Source organism: Meles meles, chromosome 21 (assembly GCF_922984935.1).
Source record: "Meles meles chromosome 21, mMelMel3.1 paternal haplotype, whole genome shotgun sequence".
NCBI lineage: Eukaryota > Metazoa > Chordata > Mammalia > Carnivora > Mustelidae > Meles > Meles meles.
In genome coordinates this window covers 7,535,736-7,562,179 of record NC_060086.1, presented here as the reverse complement: position 1 = coordinate 7,562,179, position 26,444 = coordinate 7,535,736, and the positions used below count along the sequence as shown (strand labels likewise).

The following is a 26,444-nucleotide window of genomic DNA, read 5'->3' as shown; positions in this document are numbered from 1 at the left end:
CCTGTCTGTTTACAGTTAATGACTCAAACCGCAAAGAACTGGGAGTCCGGAAGTCACGGGAAGAATTAAGCGTGTGAAAAACAACACGGTGACATGCGTGTGCGCAGGAACCAGGGCACAACACAAACGTGTAACCGGGAGAAATATCTGTAACTCGTGTCACGAACGGGGTTCATCTCCCTCCTCACTTCCAGGAATTCCTTGAGAAGGACCGATCCCAGCAGAAGAGCAGGCGGGAGATTTGCAGAGAGAAGCCGTAAAGCGCGAAACGCCATCCCAACACGCAGAAACCTGCTGAAACTCATTCATAAGAAAAATGCAAATTGGAAGGACACAGGGAGAGCTTTGTTTAACCTAGAAAACTGGCAAGCGCCACACTTGGATGGTAAACTCTCCTGGCAAAGCTCAGGGGCACCAGGTTTGCCCACACACTGCTAATGTGAGTGCACCGGCGTGACCCCGGGGTGGAGGTGGGGCAATCTGGCAGCTTCTACCGCTCAAGTTCAAATGCGCACGCCTTGGGATCCCACAGTTCCAGTTCTGGGATTTTACTGTGTTTGCTCACGTGGACATGGGTCGCCAGAATCCGGGCAGCACTGTTCATAGGAGCTAAGGGTCAGAAGGAGTCCAAGGGCCCACTGACGGGGCGGAAAGACAAATGTCACGTTCACGGTCGCGGAATGAAATCACTACGGAGCTCGGTAGAGGAGGAGGTGTCTCTGAACTCTCCGCGAGGAGCTCTAACGCGGACCAGTCGCTTAAAAAACCGCAGCTACATAAGAGCCTGGTTTACGACCGTGCGCGTAATACGCCGCCCTTTGTGTTTTAAAGAGATGTGAGAATCTGGGGGCTGGTGGTATGCGCATACGGAAGCTCTAGAAGGATCCACAAAAGGCTAAGAACCATGGCGCTGAGTGGCAGGGACAGGAGGAGAGAGGCTTCCTCCCGCAGAGTTTGGGATTTTAGGCGTGTGGATGGAGTACTTTCCCGGAACATGAAATACTCCATCAAAACCAGAGAAAACTATAGCTGGGCACCGGCCACAGCCGTGTGAGGTTTCTATCTGCGCGCGCCCCGGGCCTAGACGCGGCGGGAGGACAGGGGACAGCCCCAGAGTTGGAGGGACTGGCTGGTCTCAGTGTGGTTGGTTCAAGAAATAAACATCCAAAAGAGAGCGGAAGCTTTCCGGGCCAAGCAGGACAACTTCCGGGCTTTGGTGAGACAAGAACGTCCATGCCTGTCCTCTCTCTCCCCGAGCTGGAGCTGGCCTCCCTCCCCAGTCCACCAGGGCCTGGACCCCTCGGGGAAGGGCAGAGACAAGAGAAAACTCACCGTCTTCTTCATCTTTTCCACAAAGCTGCTGTCCTTGACGGAGGACGTCCTGAAAAACAAAAGTACCTGGTGGGCACGGGGTGCACGTGGCCAGGACTCTGAGCCTCTCGAGACCTGCCCCCCGCCAGAGCGGGGATGGGGGGCCATCCCCCAGGATCAGCGAGAACAAAGAAGGGTCAAGGACATTACTCCCATCCCTCACCATCCAGTCACGGGCCCGAATGGCCCTGTCTCACCTCCAGTCCCTGCAGGCTCCCACGGCCACCGACCGGGGCACGCAAGTCCCTTTAGAAGCTGTCTCCTGCCTTGCCTGCCACTGCGTTCCACACTCTCTCTGGGCAGGCCCTCAGCACAGGGTTCCCGGGGGTCATCCAGCCCCTCCGCCCAGAGACCCCTGCTTGGGCAAGGTGCCCCCAAGCCCCCTTCCCGTCCGAGCACTGGGGCCACAGGGACCTGCTCCCTTCTCCGTGGCACCTTCTGGGGACCTGCCCCTGGTCCTCTCCAGACAGCAGCACCACTGCCGGCCCACCCTCCCCCTCCCAGCCGCTGGCTCCTGCCCCCCCTTCCATTTCCTGTCCCTTTCTCTTCCTCCTTGCCCCAGGCCTGCAGGGTCATCTAAAGATGCGCAGTGAGGGGCGCCTGGGGGGCACAGTCAGCTGAGCCTCTGACTCTTGGTTTTGACTCAGGTGGTGATCTCCGGGTCATGGGATTGCGCCTGTGTCGGGCTGTGCAAGCCATGTGGCGTCTGCTGGAGATTCTCTCTACCCCTATGCCTCTGCCCCTCCCGCCCGTGCCCTCTCACTCTCTAAAATAAATAAATCTTTAAAAAATCATCAAAAATCAAAAATAAAGACCCACCCAGTCAGCCTTGCCAGGGGCCCTCAGGTTCAAGGCAGCAAGGCACAAAACCCAGACCTCTCCCTGAAGGGCAAATCTTCGGAAAGCACGCAATGTGGCCAGTCCAAATGCAGTGACCAGTCTGAACGCTCAAATGTGGTTGTCTCAAGATGGCACCGTTAAGGACAGGAAAAGTGAGCCACGACACGGCAGACATTTGCAACTTCTGTGTATCTGACAAAGGACTCGGGTGGAGAATGTAAGAAACCCCTACAGATCAATTAGCAAAAGATGGATAATCCAACAGAAAAAGCTATCGAAAGACCTGAACAAGCACTTTCTTAAAGAGAGCATCTAAGGCTACTATCGGGAGAAGCGGCCTTATTCGTTACCAGGGCAACAGAAGAGAAGAGCGCGGCGCGGCTGCCGAACGCTGCTCGGCGGTCTCTCCTGTCTGCCCACAGCCCAGCACCTTGCTCCCTGGTGCAGAGCGGAGGGAACGCAGCAGTGCCCGTGCACCGAGATTGGTGCGTAGAATGTTCCAGCAGCGTTACACATGTGGGTGCCAAACGGGAAACAACCCTAATTAACGTCCACCGGCAGAACAAACAGAGAACAGAATATTCTCCATCGTGGCACGAGCGATCGCTGTGCACATGTGGATGAACGAGTCCCGGGGCTCGAGGCCAAATGCAGGAAGCCAGACGGGAGAGAGCGTGGGAGCACGACTTCATGGTGCAAAGTCCTCGAACATGCACAAGGACCGGAGTCAGGCCACGGCGAGGGGCAGCCAGGGCTCCCGGGTGCCTGGAACAATCTGTGCTTTGATCTGGGAGGTAGTTAGTCCTTGCTCTCTGTGTGTCTCTTTCTGTAGAGACGCTAATTTCATAAAGGTTATGCTTCCACAATTTGCTCCCCAAATCTGCTTTTTTCCCCACAGACACCACCCTTCGGCCGGCAGGGGTGCAGTGAGGTGGGGGGTCAAGGAGAGGCTCGGGAGCCGGGCAGCCTGGGCTGCCTGCCAATTCGCAGCCAAGTGAACTTGAACCTGGGCTTTGTTGCTCCTCATCTGGAAAACGGGCCTGTCATACCCCTGTGCAGGCTCTGGAAATGTCACACAAAGAAAAGGACATAACGGGTGCGGCGCTGGTCCGGGGGGACGGACCGGTGTCCGCCTTCCAGGAAGGCTGTCGGTGGCCCGACGCCAGTATTTGTGCCAGTAAGGGGTCAGGCAAGGGCGCGGCCCCAGTCTGACCCCAAGGTCTTTGCTCTTCCCACGACACCCTGCGGCCGCCTGTGCACGCGCAAGTGCAGTAAAGTCGCGCGGACACACACGCCTCCGTCGCGTCACGACAGCGCGTCTGTGTGGGCCCGGGGGCTGGAGTCCACAGGAAGACCTACAAGGAAGCTTCCTTTGGAGGAGGACTCTGTCAAGCTGTGTAGACACGTGATTTTGCGAACATAAAGGTAACAGTTCCTACCTACGGCCCCTGGGTTTTTCACTGGTCCGGGACCAGAGCCTTTTTCAGGGCCTCAGAGTTCAAGGGCATTACCTGTGGGGACCCACGAGCCTCGCCCCCACCCGCTGCCCAGACCTTCCCACCCAGGCATGGCCCCACAGCCCAGGAACCCGGAACAGGCCTTCCCCTCAAGCCCGCAGGCCCTCAGGCCTACATCCCTGCCCTCCCCACTCCAAAGGGGCCTGGTGTCTGGACATCTCAAACCGCATGTCTGGCATCTGTCCCTGCCCGGCCTCGAACAACCACGTGCTCCTTGCCTTTCCTGTTCACGCTCCGCCCAGACCACGGCGCTCGCAACCCCGCACGTCTCCCGGGGTTCGGTGCCAGACCCTCACCGCTGCACGCCTGGTGAATTCTGAGCCATGAGAGCAGATGACCAACACTGAACCAGAAACTCGAGCGTGAACGGACGCTTCAGCGAGGGAAACACTGCGATGAGACGGGGAGAGGAGCGCAGAGACGAAACCACACGTGACTTCCCTCTGTACGTGGCCGCAGCCGCACGAGAGTCACTGATCCGTACTTCTTAAAAAATGGGCAGAATGGCGAAGTTCACAAGGTGTGAACTGACAAACGAATACAAACGAAATGCACTTAGTTGACACCTAAAAAGCATCCCCCAACGGCACCCCCCGCCCCCTCCACCGCAACCACGACAGGGTCTGGGGTAGGAGGCGTGACCCATGGGATCAAAACAAGAGTCTGTGTCCTTGAAAAACGGAATGCATACTACTAATTCCTCCCAGAAATGGCCTCCAGAGAACAACCCCAGCACCTTGAGAGGGGAAATTGTGCGATTAGGACACGGGGCAGGTGGTTCCCATGATGTTCCCAATTTTGGTTTTTCGTATTATAATTCGTATTATATATACCCTTTGCAGTTATAAAAGTGGGAGCACACAACTCCAACGTCTAAGAATCAGGGAGAGGCTGGACACGGGAGCGCAGATCCCTCCCACCAGCAGGGAAGGATGCTCGTAACACGCCACTAAGTGGAAAACGCAGGTTACAGAATAAGGCAGGTGAGACGATCCCATTTTGACTAGAAGGGAAGGTCCGGAAGGGCACACGCGAGCGCGGAGAACGGTTCTCTCCCAGGGCTGAGCGACTGTCTTTGTCTCCTTCTTTGGCTGACTTCTATGCCCAAGCCCCCACCCCTCCTCCCTATAGTGAGCATGAAACATTTCTGCTCCGAGAAAATAAAAACTGTATTGTAGGGGCGCCTGGGTGGCTCAGTGGGTTAAAGCCTCTGCCTTCAGCTCGGGTTGTGATCCCAGGGTCCTGGGATCGAGCCCCGCATCAGGCTCTCTGTTCAGCAGGGAGCCTGCTTCCCTTCCTCTCTCTTTGCCTGCCTCTCTGCCTGCTTGTGATCTCTGTCAAATAAATAAATCTTTAAAAACAAACAAACTGTATCGTAGGTTTAGAAATGTGCATGGAGACAGATCTGGAAGGCTCCGTCCGACGAGGATGATTAGAACAGCGAGGCCCCAAGCAGAGACCAAAGCAGAGAAGGTACAGAGCCCTCAGGTGCCCCGGGCCACGCTGACCTCCCGCTCACGGCTGCCCGGGTGCCTCCGCCCACAGTGCTCTCCGTCCCATGAACTCCTGCGTATCCTTCCCGACGCAGTACACAAGCTCCTCTTCAGGGCACCCTCGCTGCTCCTCACGTGGGAAGGGGGTCTGTCACCACCTTCCGTGCGGCACAGGCTTCCACCCGGGCCTGGGACTCCATGTCCCAGACCCATCGTTCCATCTGAAGCTCGGGGGCAGCTGCTTGGGCCTCTGCACTCAGCCCCATGCCTGGCACTGAGCACGACTCTGGCGCCGTTAGGCCTGAGAAGGTGCCTGGAGGGCTCCCGACCCACCTGATGTCAGGCTCCGACATCGGCAGAAAAGCCAACTCCTGCGGCTTCTCCAGGACCGCGGTTCCGCAGAAGCTGCGTCTGAGGAAGGGGGACGTGAGACTTGCCCACGGGAGGCACAAGGGGTCCCCGCCACACCAGGAGTGCCGGCGCCAGCCTCCATGGGCAATCTTGGAGGATGGGAGGGCGCATCCTCTGAAGCGGGGGACGCTCGACTTTGAATTCTGGACCCGCCACCAAGTGGGCCTGGAACGGACAAGTGGTGTGGCCTCACAAGGCCTCAGAGTCCTCTTACTGAAAACACCGTGTCTTGGTTTCTGCGGCCTCCCCTCCCTGACCTTGTATGCCATCTGGAGTCTGGGTAACTCTCAGGGACAAAGAGGGTACTGGCCAGAAGACAGCCATCTGGGTCACTCTGGGACTTCAACGATGCTCAGCGGCCCCAGGTGGACCAGACCGTCCACCCATAGGGTATCCCAACACACCAGCAAAGGCCTCCCAGAAGAACTGGGCTCTACTCTCAGAGACAGAAAACGGCTCCCAAGGGAAAGCCACAGAAACTGGGCAGCCGATGGGCTCTTGGATGAGGCCCATGCAGCGGGGGGGTGGGGGGGGGTGGGGAGGGTGGGGGGGGTGGGGGGGGGTGGGGAGGGTGGGCGGGCGGAGCTGAGCTGTGGACGCCCTGGGGTGCCTGGCCTCTGCCCCAGGGTGTGGGGCCTCTGACACAGGCATGGGGCAGGAATTCCAGGCTGGCTGCTCGGAAAGTGGGGGCCGGGAGGGGGGGTTTGCCGGGCAGGTCCTGCTGGGAACGTTCAAGGGCGGCAAGACGGGCCTGCCCTCCGGGGAGGAAGGGACGTTCTCTCTAGAAGCGCAAGCACCTCTGGAGGCCAGCTGGGGCTCCTTCAGCAGCTTCAGCCCGGGGAAAGCAGGAACACGCCCACCCTCTCCCCTGGGCTCCGGGGGTGGCTTCCAGAGATCTTGGGCGGACCAGGCTGCATGGGGAGAAGGAGAAAGCCGAGGAGACTCAGGACGACCCCGTGCCTCTAGTCACCGCCCCGACACGACTTGATGCAGTTTGCTGATGTTCCCACAGGCTACATGTGGCCTCGTGGAACAGCAGAACCTGGCCCCATCCCCGCCGCCCCCAAGCCTGGCTGCTAGGCTCAGGGTGGCAGAGCTCACGGGCTCTGTCCACGTGGGGCCACACCTGAGCGCCCGACCGGCCCGACCCTGCCGGACGGCTCCACACCGGCCGGCGCACCTGGATCCCACTCTTTCCCAGGCCGGGGAGCCCGCGACTGGGGCCTTCCTGGTTTCCAGTCCAAATCCCTTCCTTCGGAAGCAGGGAGTGCAGCCTGAAAACCAGAACCCAAGAGATCGGTGGTCCCAGGAACCCGGTGAGCCCCTCGGGGGACCACCCGACTCTGCTGGTCAGCTCCACAGGGTGCCCCCTCATGCCTCCACGGCGAGCCTGCCCAGGCAGGGGGCCCCCCCGAGGGGCATCGGCGTGGACAGCCGCCGGGACACGTCTGAAACTAACCTTCTTGGGATGGGCTCGTCCCGCGGAGAGGAGTACGTGCACCCCATGGCTTCTCTTCCGACCCCAGGACTTAAGGGAGAAGGCAGGTTCCGGCCGGCCCCCGGAAACGGGCAGGGAGCCAGCGGCCAGGAACGCAGGCTCTGTCCATCCCTCCGCAGTGCTGGCGGGGCCGGCAGACGGGCCGTGACCTCAGAGAGTGCCCCAGGCACCCCAGCCTCGCCGGAGCCTCTGCCAAGCCCCTGCCTGCACCCGTCCCCACGGGGAAGACTCGCCACTCCAGCCCGGGACCTCCCGTGATCCCCTGCGTTGGGGCACAGCTCCCCCCCCTCCCCCGCTTCTGTATGGACCGAGGGAAGGAGAAAACCTTTCCAACCCTGACTCGGGTCTCCTTGGTAACTGTTTATATCGGAGCCCTACTTCCTCCCCCTTTTCCAATTAAAAAAAAAAAAAAGCAAGTCCTGAGGCTGAACACAGCCATTCTGGACCCTAGAAGGCGGCTGTGCACGTTGCTATGGAGAGGCCGACTCCACAAAGGAAGCCGCATCGATCCCGCTGCTGGGGCGCATCAGGATCGTATTAAATTAGCTCTGGTTCCCGTCTTCCTCACCACAAAAGAACTGGGGCCCACGGAGCCCCCAGCGCCAGGCCCACATCACCCGGGGCAGGCACCCCACACGACAGGCCCCCCATCTGCTGCCGAGATGTCTCCCCCTGAGGGGCAGCCCTGCAGAGGCCCCCCGAGTACAGAGAGCCAGAGGACCAGCCCAGGCTCGGAGCCCAGAGACCACGCGGGTCCCATTAGGGCTTTCCACTCCTAAATTGGGAGCAGGAGTCTCTCTGGTTTGGGCCCGAGAAGTCAGCTGCAGGCCATCGTGGGGGGAGGACAAAGGGCGGGGGGGGGGCGCGCGAAGGCACTGAGTCACTTGGAAGGAGATGAAGCCCGCCATCCCCCTGAGTCACTTCATCTCCAGTCCTGGCAGCACACGGAGGAGGCTGCCAAACTCCCAGCTCAAATGTGATTCTCTTGGGGCGCGGATTCCTCCTGAGACCTTCCCTGCCCTTGGTGACACGGGGTTGGGGGGCAGCTGCTGGGGACTGGCTGCCTCCAGAGCCGGTGTAGGGGCAGGTTCTCCACTCCCCGGGGCCGAGGCACCCGCGACAGAGACGGGTGAGCGCCGAGCCGCACCGTGGCGGGCAGAGCCAGGGGCAGGCTGGCTGGCACGGGCTCCACGAAGCGGGTCCAGTTTCTCAGCCGTGGGCAGAGCCGTGCCTGGGCCCCGTGGCTGAAAGCGAGAGCTGCCCTGGGTGGAAACAGATGATTTGCTGGGGCTTCCACGCGACCCATCAGCTCCCTCGCCTAAGGAAACAAGAACAGACCCACAGGGGTGCACCCAGTGCGGATGGTGCCCCCCGCCACCGGCGGCCAGAGGCCTGTGGGAGGGCACGGGTCAAAGCCAAAACACGGAATGGGCACTCTGACTTACTGAGTGCCTACTGTATGCCAGCCAGTACTCAAGGGGCTCTATGTCGTATTTCTTTTAACCCCCCCCCACCCTGCCAAGGGGGCAAGGACTTCTATCCCCATTTCACAGGCACAAGGACAGCGCGGATGGGGGCGGGGAGCAGGAAGTCAGCTCCAGGCCATGAGAGCCCAGAGCCGTGGCAGGCCACCACCGCCCACCAGTAGAACAGGCTGTGCCTCCCCTATGCCAGCCTGCAGGGCCCAGCACAGCTCATAGGAATCCCCAGACAGGCTCCGCGAGCCCTGCATGGCCCTTCCCAGAGGTCTTCGGGGATCCTTAGCCCTCATCACTTGGGGCGCGCTGAGGCTCCAAGGGGCTGCTGTTTCCCTCAGGGACAGCCTCCCACTCAGCCTTTGGCGGGAGTCACCAGCACGCGGATCAGGACTCCCCACCAGCCACGCGTGGCCCAGCAGGCCTGCTCTCCCAACAGCACGGGACAGCAGGCCGGCTTCGCCCCTCCAGCCCTGCAGACCCCCGGATCGGGGACCCTGTTTCCCTCAGTGACCCTCAACTCCCTTCCTGACAACCAACTCCCTTGGTGACCTCGTCTGGGGACGCCCCTCCCAGAGCTGCCCCGCTGGTGCTCGCCCTGAGCTCTCGCACACGCTTCTGCTCGACGCGCCCCGCCGCGTTCACAGAGGCATCTCCCCTGCACCTGCCGCCTCATCCCGCTCGTGTGTGCTCCTGTTTTCACGTTCGCCAGAGCCCAGCACCTCTCTCTAGAGAGAGTGACCCCGAGTTGGGTGTGGAAGAACTACTTTACACGGACGGACATGACGCTGTCAGCCTTGACTCCCGGCCTGCCCAGCCCTTCGGTCGAGAGCAAGCCCCAAGATGAAGGTCATGCTGGAAAATGAGCTCCTTTGTGGCTTTTCAGAAGCAAGCCCCAGTGGGATGCCATCAGCAAAACCCAGACTGTGGGAAACTGAAACAAACGGTCTGGTTTCTGGAACAAAAACACTGCAGGGAGGCACGAGGGATAGAGGGGCAGCCCGTCTGGGGGGAGACTTCCTGCCACGTTAAGGAGGAGGAGGCAGGCGCGAAAGGCTGTAGCTACGTCATTCCGTTTGCAGGACATCTGGGAAAAGGCAAAAGCTACAGGGACAGAAATAAGATCGCGGTCACTCGTGGGGGTGGGCGGGGGTCACAGGGAATTTGGGGAACGGAGGAATGTTTTGTCTTGACTGTAACACTGGTTCTACAGCCACACGCCTCTGGCAGAACTCATCAAACCGGACTTTTTTTTTTTTAAGTAGGCTCCGTGGCCCCCCATGGAGCCCAGCACAGGGTTTGAACTCACAACCCTGAGATCAAGCCAGAAGCTGAGATCACAAGTCGGATGTGTCACTGGCTGAGCCGCCCCGGCGTCCGAACTGTATACTTTAAAATGGCGTGTTTTGCTGCAGGCAGATGATAGCCCAACGTACCTGACCCCCCAGGAGAGGGACTTACAAGATCTAATTTTCAACTGCCATTTTGCTTAGATCCTGAATTTTTTGAAAATCCATCCGTTAATCAGGAACTATGAACACATGCTCCTGAGGGTCTGGGGATCCGGGAGCTTGGGGCTGGCTTTCCTGGCTTTTCCTGAGCTGCGTGCAGACAGGAGGGCCTCGGATTTTAGAAGGCAGGACTATTGGGGCACCTGGGTGGCTCAGTGGGTTAAAGCCTCTGCCTTCAGCTCAGGTCATGATCTCAGGGTCCTGGGATCGAGCCCCGCATCGAGCCCCGCATCGGGCTCTCTGCTCAGCAGGGAGCCTGCTTCCTCCCTTCTCTCTCTCTACCTATCTCTTTAAAAAAAAAAAAAAAAAAGAAGGCGGGACTATTTTCACATCGTCTCATAGGAAAGATCTCTGTGATCTGCTACGAAATCATTCTTTTTCAGATTTCACCCGGACGGCAGGACTGCTCGTGAAATACGACGGCTCTCAGATAAGCCAGGAGCCACAGGGAGGGGGGACACGACTCCCGCTGGCTGGAGAGCTGTTTCCGCCCGCGACCAGCGGGGGCGCTCGAGTTCGCTCTTCTGTGCTCTGTGCGTTGGGGTTTGTTTGAAAGGCTCCACAATAAAAAGCTTTGTTTTTCTTTAAAGCTCGGGCGCCAGGCATGAAGCTGAGGTATGTGTAGGGGCTCTGGTGCTGCCCCTCACCTCCAACGGAACAGAAGAGCCCAGCAGCCTGGGCGGGGTGCAGACCCCCTACAAGGGTGACCACCTTCAGCTCCACTGCTCCTCTGATGGTTTTTTTTTCCAAGGGAAGCTGTAAGTCTGGGTTTTCTGTGTCAGCCTTTTCAATGTTCTAATTTATTTTTTATTTATTTTTTGGGGGGAGGAGGGGTAGAGAGACAGGGAGAGAGAGACTCTTAAGCAGGCTCCACACCCAAGCATGGAGTCCGTCGTGGGGCTCGATCTCATGATCCCGAGATCACGACCTGAGCCGAAATCAAGAGGCAGACGCTTAACTGACTGAGCCAGCCAGATGCCCCTAAGTGTTCTAATTTAAAACAATGTTCTAATTCCAAGATCTAAAACCCCCAGGCAAGCCAAGGTCAGCCTCTGGGCCAGTCTGTACCGGGAACAGGCTTAGCGCTAGTAACAGCTGTTCTCTGAATGTCCCATGCCAGGGTCCCACGCGGGTGAGGGGCCCTCACTGCTCCAGGGCAGGCAGAAACACAAATGCCCACCCGACAAGATGGGTGCCCCTCAGGGAGTGCTGTGTTCCATGGGTGAGCAAAGTGGGGTCAGCGGGGAGCCCTGGGGCTTCGGACTCCTGCGGGAACCATCACACCCAGTGGTCTCTGACCAGGAGCCACCTTGGAATGTTCTGTCCCGGGGCACGAGCCAGGTGGAGGCTGAGGACAAAGTGGGAGCAGATCGGAGCTACTACAGCATCATTAGAAGGACGCGCCGCTCTCCTTAACAACCTTTAATTGCAATTGCTACTACAAACGGTTTGAAAGGCCTCCCCAGGGCATACAACTGTGTTTGTGGATGAGGAGACTCCATAGTATAAGGTGCCAATTAATTTATACACGGGATCCAATCCCAACTAAAACCCCAGCAGGGCTGGTTTTAGTCCCTCTTTGGTTTTGGTGGACACCGACATGCTGGTTTCTACACGGAAATGTCAGGGGCCCAAAGAAGCCAAGAGAATCCTTAAAGAACAAAGCTGGATGTGCCTTAGCAGATACAAAGTCAAGAGTGACTTCAAAATCACAGAAATCAGCATAGCGCAGTATTGACGAAGGGACAAAAAAGCAGATCAAAAGGACAGAACAGTCTAGAAACTGACCGGCATTTCACAGGTCAGTCATGGGTATCTGATTGATGTCAACACTGGCGCTGAAGGACGGTGGGAAGACAAGGGCCTTTTTCAGTACCTGGTGCTGGGTGCCGTGGATGGACGCCCACGAGGGACAGAAAGAACCCGCAAGTGCCACACACAACCAGCCAATACCAAGTCACCGTCAGCAGGGTGGAGGTCGAAGTTTAAAAGCTACACCAGAGGGGTGCGTGGGCGGCTCAGTCGGTTCAGCACCAGCCTTTGGCTGGGGTCATGATCTCCGGGTCCTGGGACTGAGCCTCGAACTCCCTGCTCGGCGGGGAGTCTGCTTCCCTCTCTGCCTTTCTCCCTGCTTGTGTTTTCTCTCCCTCCCTCCCTTTCTCCCTCTCAAATAAATGGATAAAATCTTGAAAAATAAATAAATAAAAGCTACACTGAAGGAAGCTTTTTTATTAAAAAAAAAAAAGATTTGTTTTAGAGAGAGAAAGAGAGCGCACGAGCAGGGGGAGGGGCAGAGGGAGAAGCTGGGTGTGGAGCTTGATCCCAGGACCCACAGATCATGGCCTGAGTTGAAACCAAGAGTCAGATGCTTAAACGACTGAGCCATCGTAAGAATCCTAAAAGGTGCCCCTCGAGGAAGTTTTTTTTTTTTTAGAGATGACCAAGCTTTTATTTTTCTAAATAATAGGCGAAAACTAGTGAACATACAGTAAAAACAACTGGATGCAGTACATATAAATTTTTTCTACTTACGTATAATGTATTATTTGCCCCGGGAGTACAGGTGTGTGAATCGTCAGGCTTACACATTCCACAGCGCTCACCATGGCACAGACCCTCCCCAGGGTCCATCACCCAGCCACCCACCCCTCCCACTGCCTCCAGTCCATCAAGGACGCTTTTAGAAAAAAAAAATAAAAAGAACATCTTTATGGCCTTGGGTTAAGTTAACCTGGACAGAAAAACATCAGCTATGAAGCTTTAAGGTCAACCAAAAGGCTGAGGAATTGGACTCGTTTACCGTCTGTCCATCTAACGAAGGCCTCGTTTCTAGAACATAAAGAACCCCGACAAACTGGCGGGGCCGATAACCCACGGGGAGATAATGGGCAAAGTCTGGAAAGGCCCTTCACCCAAGGTTTCTAAATGGCCAGTAAAACATACGACAAGGTCATGGGCCTTCAGAGAAATGCCAGCTGAGACAGGGTGCCGTCCCACGCCTGCCGGAACGGCCGCAAGAAGGAAGGTGACTAAAGCACGTGGGAGGACGGGACGTGCTGGCGGCGCGCCGGACACCGCGACCAACATGCTGGCACACCGTCAGCAGGACCCGCTAGAGCTGGATTCACCCTTCCCCGCGACTCGCCAGCTCCACGTCACGGCACACACGGAACAGAACAATGTCCATTCGGCACCCAAACGCGCCTACTACAGTGTTCACGGCGGTACTGTTTGTAACTGACCTCCGGACTGGAAACTCTGGGAATGTCTGTCGTTATCAGCATGAAGAGATTATGGTAATTCCCAGGACCGAAAACCAAATCCAGACGGAAGAACACCACACCTGCCGCAGACCTCGTGCTCTGACACAGAGGACGCGGGGCTGTAAGGGTGACTCGTCAGTCAGAGCGCGCACCGGCAGAAAGGTGACCCGCAGAAACAAGGCAGTCCTTCCGGAACCGACCTTCCCTCTGACCCTCCCTGGTCTCCTGCTCCTCACCGCCCACCCCACCACGGCCAAGGGCATAGACAAAGGAGGGGCGGTTAGACCGTGTGTTTAGAGACCTAACCGCAGCTCTCTCTCTCGGCTTTAACACAAAAAACAAAAGACTTAAACACACACACACACACACACACACACACACAAAACATGGTCTTCCTTCTAGCAGCTTGTCCTCCCTCTTGTCTGGTCGTGCCATCCCCCACTGCTTGCAAAGGATCCAAATCTCTTAACTTTGGGTTTTGCTCGGCTCCCTTGCCCCGCCTCGTTCCTCCCAGAGGCTTCCTCAGTTTCCCCAATCCCCAAGACTGCTCTGAGCAGCTGCCTTGCACAGACTCCCCCTGGCCCTCCTGGCTCCTTACGCCCAGGCCCCCATGTCCCATCAACTGTGCCTTCGCTGTGCGAGCCCCAGGCCTCCCTTCTCTGGCCTCCTGTCTCTCTCAGGCCCGCTTCGTGGCGCGCCCCCTACACCTGCCTCCCGACAGACCCTCATCCATCCTCATCCATCCCCCATGCAGCCCTCGGGGAGCCCTGCTGGTCAGCTCTGCCCTGCCTTGTCCACACCCCCCGCCCCACCCCATGCTAGTGGCACAGCCCAGGGCCACGCACAGTCCCCACCTAAGCCCTGAGCCTCCCCACTGAGCCGGTGGCCGCTGAGGCTCTGTGCTGCAGCGGTGACTGCCTGCGCTGGCTGGGGGCCGAAGTGGTCAGGGACAGAGGTGTGGGCTTGACAGCAGGAGGGCCAGGCTTGTGGCCTCGGGGGGCCAGCCGAGTGACCTCTCGGAGTCGGTTTTCTCGGGTGTAAAACAGGGCACTGTGCCACCTTCAGAGGCCGAGGGCATTGTGGCGAACGGGGAAGCGTGGCCTGTGGAGTCCGCAGGTCCGGCCTGACAGCCAGCTCTCTTCCTGTAGGGCAGGTGACCTGGGTCCTTGGTCACTGGAGTCTCAGTATGCTCATCTGCAAAGTGGGGTGAGCCCTTGAAGGGCTCCAGTGAGACTGGACAGGGCACTAACAGTGGGATAAAGATCATGACATACGCCATCCGGGGACGGGGTCACGGCCATCTGCACCTCATGCACCTGATGACTGAGATTCCAGTGATTAGAGTGGTTCAGTTTGCCCGTCCAGGAGATAGGGAAGGAAGGGCAAGGACTTGGACAGGTTAAGTCATGGGAAGCATCGCACCACTCCTAGGAGGTAGAGGCAGGACTCGAACCTTTGTCACCCAGCTCTGGGGCCCAGACCCTTCACTGGGAAGGGGTCCCCCGCAGAGGGCCCGTGCGAGCCAGCCCCAGCGGGCTTCCGCACAGTACGGTCAGGGACAAGAGGTGCTGTGCAGCGGCAGACACACCACGGAGAAGCCAGAACCTCACCGTCACGAGGAGGGACGCCTGGTTTCCCACCCCAGCAAAGAGACAGTCTCGACAAGCCACCAGCGCCCCTGGTCTAGCAGTTTTATGTCAGGCCCATTTTGCAAGGCCAGAGCGGTGCCAGGAGGACGGTGGCTCCACGTGCTCCCACGGCCCACGCACGTCCTCTCCCCGGGCCCAACTGTGCAGGGGACACCTCCACTTTACAGACCAGCAGACTCAGGGCCACCAGAAATGGTGACCTGGTCCTTTACCACGCATTTTCCCCCCAAATACCTTCCACGTCAGGAAGGCACGTAGGCCAGTCACCACGCAAGAGGCTGGAGTCCTACTTGCTGGCCGGTGTGTCCATCCTGCCTCTGGCCTCTGGCCCTCTGTGGGCAAAGCCCTTCGAGCCTCGGGGCGTGACAGCACCTTCTAGAACCGCTCAACCCCGCCTCCCTAAGCACATCTTGGCGGTCCCTCTTAGAGTTCCTGGAGCCTGTCTGGCTCGTGGGGCCATGGCAGACACCCTGATTGGACAATGCACGTGAGCACATTTCCTAAAGCATTTCTACAAAGCACCCCCCCGTGTCCTGACTGCACATTGCCTTCCATGTAAATGCCACCTTCGTGTCCTTGCAGGGCTCGACACAGAACACACTCTGACACACGCTGCAGCCACCAGCGCCAGGAACACACTAGGTGACATCACCTAATGCCCACACAAGCCCCGGCAGACGGGGTCATTGCCTCCATTTAGCAGATGGGGAAACTGAGGCAGGGCGAAGGAAGGGTCTCACCCAGGCCCCGCCCAGCGACAGACTGCGAGCCTGATGAACACAGGGACTTCCCCTATTTTGTTTGCGGCTATCGCGGCTACCTGGGGCAGGGTAGTAAGGGGGCCTCGGGATATATTCGCTGAGATTTTAAACATGGTAAACTATTGTCCTGTCCGTGGTACGAGGACTGTGTTCTCTAAGCATCGGCCTGATGTTTGAAGACCGTAACTTTTCCGGGAGAGGCAACAGTCATGACTGAAACAGGGAATTAGGAGCCCATGGGACCCGGAGTGCCCAGCCTGGGTATTCTGGTCGGAGTGCGGCCCCAGGGCCTCAACCTGAGACCGGCTCTGGGCGGGACTCAGGGCACCCCCCGAGGGCAGGCCTGGGCTCTGTGGCTCTCTCAGCACAGCGACCAACCCCCTCGGGCCCCCAAACCTGCCCACAGGCCTCTGGGGTTGGAGTCTGGGTAAAACACAGGCAACAGCCAGCGTGACAAAGCGACCTGGTTCCAGGAACTATTTGGAATTCAGCCTTGGGGGGACAGTGGTTTCATCTCTTTGTCACACTGTCATTTTTCTAAAACCAAAAACCAGCTGCACTCTTCCTTAATACTTGCTTAAAAGGAATCTGCCTTTTTACTTAAACCTTTTTCCAAGGAAGCTTTATGGAAGGTTGAAAAAGAAAATCAGTAAAGTAAAAAGAAAACAATGTTATGAATAAAATCGACCGGGGCACTGTCTGCGACATCATGACTTATACGTGTTTGGTCTTTGGACTCTGGCACAGGGCTCCGAAAACCCTCGCCTTCCCTTAAGTGAGAAGAGCAACAAAGGCGAGACGTCTCGGTTCCTTAGAACCAGCCCCCTTCAGCCACACCAGAGTTTCTGGTAAGAAAGCCATTTCTGGAAAGCCCCTAAGGATGGGCCGGTTGGCAGGCGACCCAACCATGTGATCAGAGGGCTTGAACTTTCAGACCCGCTGCTGACCTCCAGGGAGGGGAGAGGAGCAGAAGGTCAACGAGTCCCCAAGGGCAAAGGATTTCATCAGTCACACCGGCAGAGGCAAGGACGCCTCCATTCAAACCCAAGGGCACGGGGTTGGGAGAGCCCTGGTTTCGGGGTGCTGAGCACTTCCTTGGGGGTGCTGGGGGTGGCACCCGGGGAGGGCATGAAGCATTGCAGCACCCCCACCATCACACCCCTTCCCTCTGGCTGTTTCTGACTTACATCCTTAATGATAAGCCCGTAACCTAGTAAGGAAACTGCTCTCCTGAGCTCTAGGAGCTGCGCCAGCCAATGACTCAAACCTGGGTGGGCAGCGTTCTGGCGACTTCTGCTTTATAGCTGGTGACACTGGGACGTGCGACTGGTGTCTGAGGTGGGGGTGCCTGGGGGATTCCATGCCAACTCCAGGCCAGCAATGTCACACCCGGCGGGGTCCCGCGGCTGGGAGACAACTGCTCACACACCCAGGCACAGAAATGCTCAGTGTGGGGCTCGAGAAGAGACGAAAAACAGTTCTCCTCCGCTCTATCACCCCCGGAGCTCTAAGCTCAAGGGCCGAAGTGCGATCCTGCCCATGTCCGCAAAGCCGTGGGACCGCAAGGCAACTGTCTGCATCTCTGTGTGCGTCCCCGTGCAAATGGCCCCTCCCCGCCCCACCGCTTCCTGCGACAAGACCATGGGCCTGGAGGGCAATATTAATTGGGTGCCGGCTGCAGCTCTGACGACCTTTCGTGCGGCCGAGCCTCAGATGAGCTACCCGTGGAACGGGGCCTTCTACTCTGGTCCCTGGGAGGTTCCGTCGAGAAAGGAGAACAAGAAACAGACCCGAAAGAACCTCGTGAACCCCCACGCGCTGTGGACCCACAAGGGGTTAAGGGAGAGCCGAAGCGCAGGCCACCAGTAAGGCACCACCCGCGCAACTCGACCCAAAATACAGCAAGGAAGCTTGTACCTCGCGCCGGGCTCCTTCCTGCCCCGGGCCCGTAGACGGGGCCCCGCCGGGATGGAAGGACGAGCTCTGGAAGGCTAAGAGAAGGATCCTGAGTAGGGTCACTTACACTGGTTGAATTTTGGTGAACTCCGGGATTTCGTCTTTTTTCTTTCTGAAGAGGAACCAGTAGGTCAGGAGGCCCACAATGAGGGAAAACAGAATCATGTCTGTCATGCTGAGAAAAGACACTTCTTCGGCCACGGTCTCCGACACCGTGGCGCTAGCGTCCATGCTGGAGTCCCCCATGTTGACAGGAAACTGCAGGGAGAAAGGACAGGGGTCAGTGGGGAGAAGCAGGGTCTGCCTGAGGCCTGTTGGGGAGCACCCCTGAGCCCCAGAAGCTTCAGCTTGGGTCTGTAGGTCCCAAGAGGGGGGCAGCGCCAGGGGCAGGAGCTGCCCCAAACCCTGCCCCTTTTCAAGGCCTTCAGAACTGGCCCTTGGATGGCTCCTGGGAAATCCCTTCTAAGCTGGGAATATGCCTCCTGGTGAGTGTCTCTATACACCTGAGACCTTGGGCCAAGTGGATGATTTACTCCAACCCTGTTATTTGGGATGAACACCCAGGGCTCTGAATCCCATCACATGGGTGTGACCTCTGGGATGCTGGAGCCTGAGCAGATAAGGTTAGAGACGCAGTGCTCCATGCCTCCAAGGCTGACTCCCAGCACAAGGCATGTACACCAAGGTGCCGGTGAACTCCCCTGGTAACACTTTATGCGGGTGGCCAGGCATGGTTGCTGGGAGTGCTGAGCCCCCGTGACTCCAGCGACCAGGGACAGCGGGAAGCTCGTGCCTGGTTTCTCCTGGACTCAGCCCTGAGGAGCCTCTCCCTTTGCTGGGTTCGGTCTATATCCTGCCATAATACACCGTAACCAGGGTAAAAGAGTTCTTTTGAGTTCAGGGTGTCCTGGGGAACCACCGAGGACCCCCTGCACCCCAACCTTGTTCGTTCCCTTGAAAGATGCCCAGCCGGGGCGTCCACCACTGACACCTGGCCAGGAAGCAGATCTGAGTCCGCGCGGGTTGGCGGGGAGTACCTCAAGCCCAGCAGTGCGCTTCTGCGCCGGGCGCCGCTGACCTCGGCCCCGCTAGGCGCGTCACGCCATTTTGCAATCCCCGCGGTTACCAAACGGGCTGTCTCCCCCACAGCCACGGCTCCCAGTCTCGGTGGGGAAAGCCTCAGTCCTAGCTCAGCCGCTCAGGCCTGAGAGATGGCCTCACGTCTCACTTCTGCTCACTGTCCCTGCCTCTGGGAGACACCAGGGCTGGCCCCCTACAGCTGCCCTCACATCCGCGGGCCCCGGGCACCAGCTCTTTCCTCCTAGGGCCCGTGGGGCATCGGCCCGCTTGGGGCAGACCCTCAAGCTCGGCTCTCTGCTTTCTCATTTGCCCACGGTGCTTTTCGAACAGCTGAGTCCCTGTGATCATCTCAACGCACCCTCTTTGCTCGCTGATGCTACAGGACAAATTTACCTCTAGAGCCCGCTGTCGATAATTAAGGATGAGCGCACGCAGGTCGAATATCTAGTCCATGTTCATTTGGCACATCTTCCTGTCCAGCCCTGCCAGGGTCGTCTGGTACACCCACAAGCCTTCTGTATGTTAAGCTCTCACAGAGCCATTGAGGGAGAGGATCCGGCCCACAGAGTCACGCCATGCAGACTCTCGGGGCCCAGCTGACACAGAAGAGCGCCCGCTGCCATCCGTCACGTAGCAGCAGTCAGCCAATGTCCGCTCCCTGTCCCATTACCCTTCTCCCTCCAGCCCCGGTCACCTAGCCCCCTTACTTTACTGAGGGGAGACTTGTGGCCACGAAGCGAAATGACCAACGACCATTTCCTGATACATATACGAGCTGCCCACACCACCCAGAAAAGTTGGTCCTCGGGGGTTCCTGCAGGGATGGTGTGCTAGAAGGCTGGGATTCACACAGTCCCACACGTCCCAGATTTGCTTCCAGCCACCCAGGCCACTGCCATAGACTCCTAAGGGACCAGTTCCGAAGAGGAGCTGGAGAGAGCTTTTTAAAAAGTAAGCCAGATCATGTCCCTAAGCAGACCCTCAGATGGCTTCGTGTCCTACGTGGCACCAAACCTAAAGGCCTTAGCTGGCCTCGAGGCTCCACAGGGTCCGGCCCCTCACCTTCCCTCACTCCTCCCCAGTCACATTAGCCTCCCTGCTACGCTTCAAGCCTCCAGGACTGCTCCTGCACCAGGGTCTTTGCACATGTTAATGCCGCGGCCCAGACTCTGTTCCTTTAGTTATTTGTAGGGTTCTCGCCCCAGCTGCATTCACGTCTCGGCTCGTGCGTCACCACCTCAGAGGGCTTCTTCCTCAGTATAGTGTCTCGTCCTCCCTCCCCGAGGCCACTCGCAGCACAGATCACCTCCTGGCACTGCGTCACGCGTCCTTCCCACTGGCCATCTCCCCGACTGCAGGGTCACCCCGCGAGAGCAGGGACTCCACTGTTCACAGCCTGACACGATGAACACCAAACGTCAACTCATTGGAAAAATTACCATGTGATTCCAGAAGGGGTGGCTGGGCAATGCCTGCCACACACATTACCCAGTGGTTTTATAACCCGCGAGCCCAACACAGGGACGTCATCACCACAGTGTGTGAGGCTACGCTCACTCTCCTCCAGCCTGGCTGTGTCACTGAGAGCCTCACTTACCGCGTCCTTCAGCGTCCTGGCCACTCTCCTCACGCTCAGAGGAAGGCCCCCACGCATTCTCGCCTCTTGTGCAAATGCCCAGGTGCTGCCCGCTGGGACGCTGACTCCCTGCAGCGGGCCAGGGCAGGGCTCCGGCCCTGAGGTCCCCCCAGAACGGCTGACAATGCCAGCACTTGGGGGTCTCAGAAGCACTCAGAAGGTCCCCAGCAGCTCTGACGGCGAGGCATAAAATTCAGACAAGAGATGCAGAGAACAGTAGAAAGGACGTGGTGACCATTTTATCGAGGCCTCCTTCTGCCGTGGGGGACGGAAGGCTGGGCCGAGTGAAAACTAGAAAGGGGCCTCAGCTTCCTGGGGGGGGGGTGTGTGTGTGTTCAGTACCCATCTAAGTAGGATGACTTACTGGACCCGGGTCTCGCCCCCACGCTGCTGTGAGCTCCCGAACGAAGAACAGTATCGTAGGTACCTCTGCGCCTGGCACGCGGTGGAAAGAGAGGCCTGGCAAGACGGAAGTCAAGGAAAATCCTTATCCCGATGCTTCCTGTACTAGGACAGGAGCAGCGTGCCTGGGGCTGAAGCCGGGAAGAAGCTGTTAAACCACAACTCTCTTACCGAGCGACTGTTTCCACATTGCAGCTCCCACAGACGCCCACCCATCTCCCCGGCCTGAGCCGCCGCACTCGTGCCCCAGTGCCTTTACACGTGCCTGAGCTGCTTTTCCTCTTGTTGCTTCCTGCTTTGGACCGGAGGTCTGATGACCTCAGCTCGACCGTCACTCCTATCAGTCCTACTTTCCTGGCACAGAGCTTAGCACGCCATCTGATGCTTGATAGCTCCCCACGGAGCTTCCCCTGGAAGGAGTCAGTGAATGTATTAGCACACACGGAATGTAAAATTGGCATGAACCGATAACCCAAAACAAGCAGACTGAAGAGAAACCTGGGGGCCCCCTGCACCTGGGGCTGGTGATGTGCCCATGTGGTAATCCATGAAGACAGGCAGGGCCGAACTTTCTTAGTGTGTGGAGCCCCATGACATCATGACATCACAGCAAAATGTCTCTGGTATCCCCAGGCCCACGGGAATACCTAAGAGCTCCATTTATGGAGTAGTTATGTCCGAACAACCACTGAAAACCCAGCTTGGCAAAGACACGAGTCATCCAAAGGAAGGCATCACGATCGAACATTAAACCCGGAGGCCACGCAAGCTGGTACAAACTTCACGCCGAGTGTGACAGATGGCACTTCGGCCGTGCTGATAAATTAGGAGCCTCCAGGAGTCTGTCCTGAGGCACCCCTGCCCGGTCTGGTATAAAATCACTCTTCTCTGCTGTCTGAACTATTCTGATGAGAACATTCCAGACATCCTGCCGGCCAAAAGTGTCCTCCATGTCGAATGTGGCAGGGTGACTGCAAGAGGGTCTACCAGACACACTCCAAGGAGACTTCGGGAGCCCCTGTGCACTCTTTCTGCCCTAAGAGAGTCTTTAATCTGTGGGCCGTTTCTTCTTTCCACATTTAGTGAAAAGGAGGAACACTGAACAGTGCAGAGCTCTTGGGGGCCGAACGCAACATACGTCAGCAACAGAAAGCAAAACAAAACCAACAATGAAACGTACATGTTTAAACACAGGCCCTTCCGCCCCAGCTGGTTGGGACTCCAGCGAACCCCTTACAGGCAGCAGGCTTTCACGGTCTCATCTGGAAAATGAGTCACAGGAAAAGGGCACAGATCAAAAAACCAGCCAGTGAGGTCCTGCTAACCCCAAAGAGACCAGAGCATAACTGACCTTTTATTACAAATTAGGTCTGTACATAGAGCTTTCCTTTTTATTATAAAAGACATTACGCATACAGGAAAGGACATACATAAATAGGCAGACATATGAGAGAGAGACCACTTCTCCTGAAGTTCAACAGCTGATGCCACAGGCCAAGGGCAACCCATGCTGGCGCTTCTGAAAAGGGAAACAAGGCAGAAGGGCCCTTTCTCCATCTGACAGTTTATAACACTGCAGGGTGAGATGATGCTCTAGGAGGTACGTGTGGCTTTACCTTTATTGTGTCCAATTTCTTTTTTTTTTTTTCCTAAAGATTTTATTTGACAGAGTAACCAAAAGCAGGCAGATGGACAGGGAGAAGCAGGCTCCCCACTGAGCGGAGAGCCCAATGCGTGGCTAGATCTCAGGACCCTGGGATCATGACCTGAGCAGAAGGCAGACGCTTAGCCAACTGAGCCACTCAGGGGCTCCCTGTACACAATTTCTGACCAGTAAACAAGACCGATCAAACAACCCGGACCCAACATGAGTGGGCTGGTTGCCGGAAACAGAGACAAGGAGGGAAGAAGCCTGAGCAAGTGATTTAGGTGGTCTCTGCAGTATGCAAGTCATCTCGTGGTAAATAGTCACTGGCACTTTATGGCGTCCACTCCCAGGTGCAGCGGGAACGACATCTACTCACGTTCGCAAACCTCTGCCAATGATTAGTGGTTTCAAGATGAGGGAAAACCCTCAAGGTAACCACGCCTGCTTGCACCTGATAGCTTATCCTCCAGGGACAGGGCCCTAGCCAAGACAGCCACTAAAGTGCAGTGCTCGAGAGAGCCGTGGACCAGATTCCTTTCTAGCTAGCATGCCCACAAAGTTTATCCTCCAAACCGAGATAGAGCCGGTGTGGGTATCACTGGCGTTATCACTTTAAGGGTTCATTTGGTTTCCTGAATCTGTAGGTTTGAGGACTTACAGCCATTGTTTCTTCTATAAATGCCTTTTCAGTCCACACTCTTTCTCATTTCCCAGGACCACAATGACATAAATGTGTTTTGTAACTGGTCCCCCAAGTCCCTGAGGCTCAGTTCACTTCTTCTTCTTTTTTTTTTTTTCGTTCTAGCTTCTCACTCCATTGACTGGGTCATTCTGCGATTCTATCTTCAGGTCCTCTGACTTCATCATTCTATGATGAAGCCATCCACACAGTTTTAAATTTTCACTGTGGTATTTTTCAGTTCTAAGATGTCTGTTTGGCTCTTCTTTACATCTTGATGCTGGTGTGCGTTGATTGTTTTTTTCTCATTCAAGTGGAAATTCTCCTAGTTTTTAGTATGGTGAGTGATTTGTGATTGTATTCTAGACATCCCAGGAATAGTGTTGTTATGGCCTGAATCTTATTTCCATCCTCTCTTTTATCAGACAGTCATCACACGGGCGTATGGAGGGTGCCAACTCATTGTCATCATTCACAGGCATGTCCCAGCAGCTACAATGCCTTGGGGAAAAATCAGGCTCTGACGAAGGGGAAGACAAGATGGTTGGAAACAGTCAAAGAGAGGCACCCAGGAACTAACATCTGAGCTGAGTCATGGAAAATGACCTGGGTCCACCAGCCAGATAAGGAAGATAAGAGGAGTCAGGGGAAGCCCATGCAAAGGCCTGAACTATGGAAGAGCAGAGGAGATAGAATCTGGTGTGACTCAAGTGTGGTATGATGGGATGCATTTGTACGTGCGGGTACAAGGGTGTTCGGCAAGAGATGAGCCTCCTGAAATAACTGAGACCAATGTGCAAAGGGCGCAGGAGCCCTCTACATGTCTGGGGTTTTTGGGCCCTGGGCAGCCAGGGACAACTGGGTGGGGATGTGGGCATGATTACAACTATGTCATAGGTGGGAATCTGGACAAAAACTGCCTCCGTCTACCATGTCAGTACAATCATGAGGCCATGAGCAAGGCATCCTAGCCCAGGATGTGCCAGGCCCATGTTCCACAGAAGACAATAAATGGCCCCAGTCGATGACCTCTCCCCTACATAACAGGGCCTGTGGGTGTGATCTGGAGACATATGACTGGCACTGTGTGTGATGCAATGATGTAAAAGAGGAAGGAAGCCAGAACGCTGGATGTGTGAAAGCATGACTTGGCAAGAAGCAGGCAGGAGAGCCAGCATCACTCAGCACAATTTGAGCTGACCAAGCCTCACAGGAGCAGACCACCAGAAGTGCAGCTGGCACGGAGAGCTGCGTGGGCTGGTTTCTACCATGCCCTCTGGGGCTGCGACCCCCTGGCCTGAGCTCCAACTGGGGTGGACCCACAGCTCCCCTACACCCTTGGCAAATACTCCTGGGCTTTTTGTGGGCAGACTTAGTAACACTATTAAAAGTTAGCATAGGTCAATTTGTGGGCACAGCATACTTCAAAGGAGTTCTGTGAGATAACAGAAAATACATATATTGGTCTCTGATCCTAGTTGCTGGGACAGAGCTCCTAAACCCCCTGTAATTTCTTAAGTGATAAAAGCACTAGGGGCATCTTTTGATCTAATGTGGCTCTGGGTGGGCTCCTGGATAGGAAATGGTCACCAGAAAGACCAAGCCACAATTAGCTTGGAACTTTCAGCCCTGCCTGTCCCCTTCTCTAGGGAGGGCAGAGGGGTTGGAAGTGGAGTTAATGACTGATCATGCATACTGAGGAGGCCCTCTACAAAGACCCTGACAATTCAGGGTGCAGAGAGCATCCAGGTTGGTGAACGCATCCACATACTGGGAGGGCGACCCACCCCAACTCCACAGGGACAGAAGCTCCTGGGCCCAGGCCCTCTCCCAGACCTCAGCCTATGTATTTCTTCATCTGCTTGTTCATCTGTATCCTTTACTGTGTCCTTTAATAAGCCGGTAAATGTAAGTGTTTCCCTGAGTTGTGTGAGCTGCTCTAGCAAGTTAACTGAACCCAAGGAGAGTGTGTGAGGAACCCCCATTTACTGCTGACTGGTCAGAAGCACGGGTAAGCGCCTGGATGTTGTGGCTACCACCTGAACTGTGCGGAGCAGCCCTGGGGGACAGAGCCCTTAATCTGACAGCTCCGGGCAGTGTCAGAACTGACTTTAATGGTAGGGTACGGTACCCATTCAGTGCCACAGAACTACTTGTTGTGGAGCGCCTCCACCCCCACATCTGGGGTCAGGAATGCTGTGTGTGGCGGCCGTGTCCCAGGAAATGAGACACGGAGAAAGAACTGGGCTCTTCTAACACGAGTTCACACCAGTTCAACCTCCTGACTACCACTTCGCCTCAAATTAATTTTGACTACAGATGAGGAAAAGCGAAACCCGGGAAGCTGGAGGACTTGCCTTGGTTTGCGCGAGTGCTGGGTGGAACAGTTCTGAAGTCTGCTGTGCCTCTAGCGCGTCAGCAAGCCTAAGGAGCGACCGGCTCATGAGCCCCCGACGGGCAATCAGAGCCCCCCAGGCAGGCTATGTTCAGGCAGCAAGCCTCGGCAAGGATGATGACACCCCCCCACGTTTTACAGAAATGGGAATGGGATGGGCCAACGCCAGGCTGGCCTCCCCAGACGCCGAGGGCTCACAAAGAGAGTTCCAGAAGGGCTCTATACTTCACACCAAAGATAAACTGGAACACAATCAGAAAGAGTCCCCAAAACACGCCACATGGGAAACAGCACAGAACTGGAGAGGTTTACCCTAAAGACAAGAAGATTCAGAGGCAACAGGCCAGTCCCTTCTCTGGGGAGTCATTAAACAGGATGGCGAGGGCCCTGAGGACAGAAGTCAGCCCTGGTCATGGAGGACAGAGATTTACACACTGTCCGAGAGCTTGGTAACAAAGGTGACTGAAGACAGATTGAGCGGCTGTGAGGCAGGGCCCCCAGCACAGATTTTTCAACAGAAGGCTGGGTAACTTAGTGACAGAGAGGGCACCTGCCACCCCAGGGGCCAGCGAAGCAGATGGGGCTGAGGTTGGTGGCAGTGCTGGGGGGACAACCAAGTCTCTGACCTGAGTTAATAAATAATGATTCCTGAGTCTCTTTCACGGAACGCTTTGAAACACACACACACGGAGTTCTAGTTCACGATCAACAAGGGCCACAGAGAGCAGAGGCAGACAACAACACAGTGAAGCGGATCCCATGGCAGAGCCCTGGGACTCAGGAAAGAGGAAGAGAAACAGGGAGGCCCAGAACAGAGCTCTGAAAAAGGCAGGAAGAGGGACGTACTGACTCTCTGCAT

The 26,444-nt window shown here is 56.7% G+C and overlaps 1 protein-coding gene across 1 annotated transcript in view; it reads right to left on the bottom strand.

The window, feature by feature from the left end:
* The window catches only part of LOC123933551 (NADPH--cytochrome P450 reductase), a 57,307-nt gene that overhangs the window by 9,439 nt on the left and 21,424 nt on the right, over window positions 1-26,444 (bottom strand). Inside the window, exons 2-3 of the mRNA XM_045992836.1 lie at window positions 17,813-18,003; window positions 1,333-1,381 (exon numbers count right to left, since the gene is read on the bottom strand). Of these exons, the coding sequence (XP_045848792.1) occupies window positions 1,333-1,381; window positions 17,813-17,991 (228 nt within the window). The 5' untranslated portion in view covers window positions 17,992-18,003. The remainder of the gene's footprint in view (window positions 1-1,332; window positions 1,382-17,812; window positions 18,004-26,444) is intronic.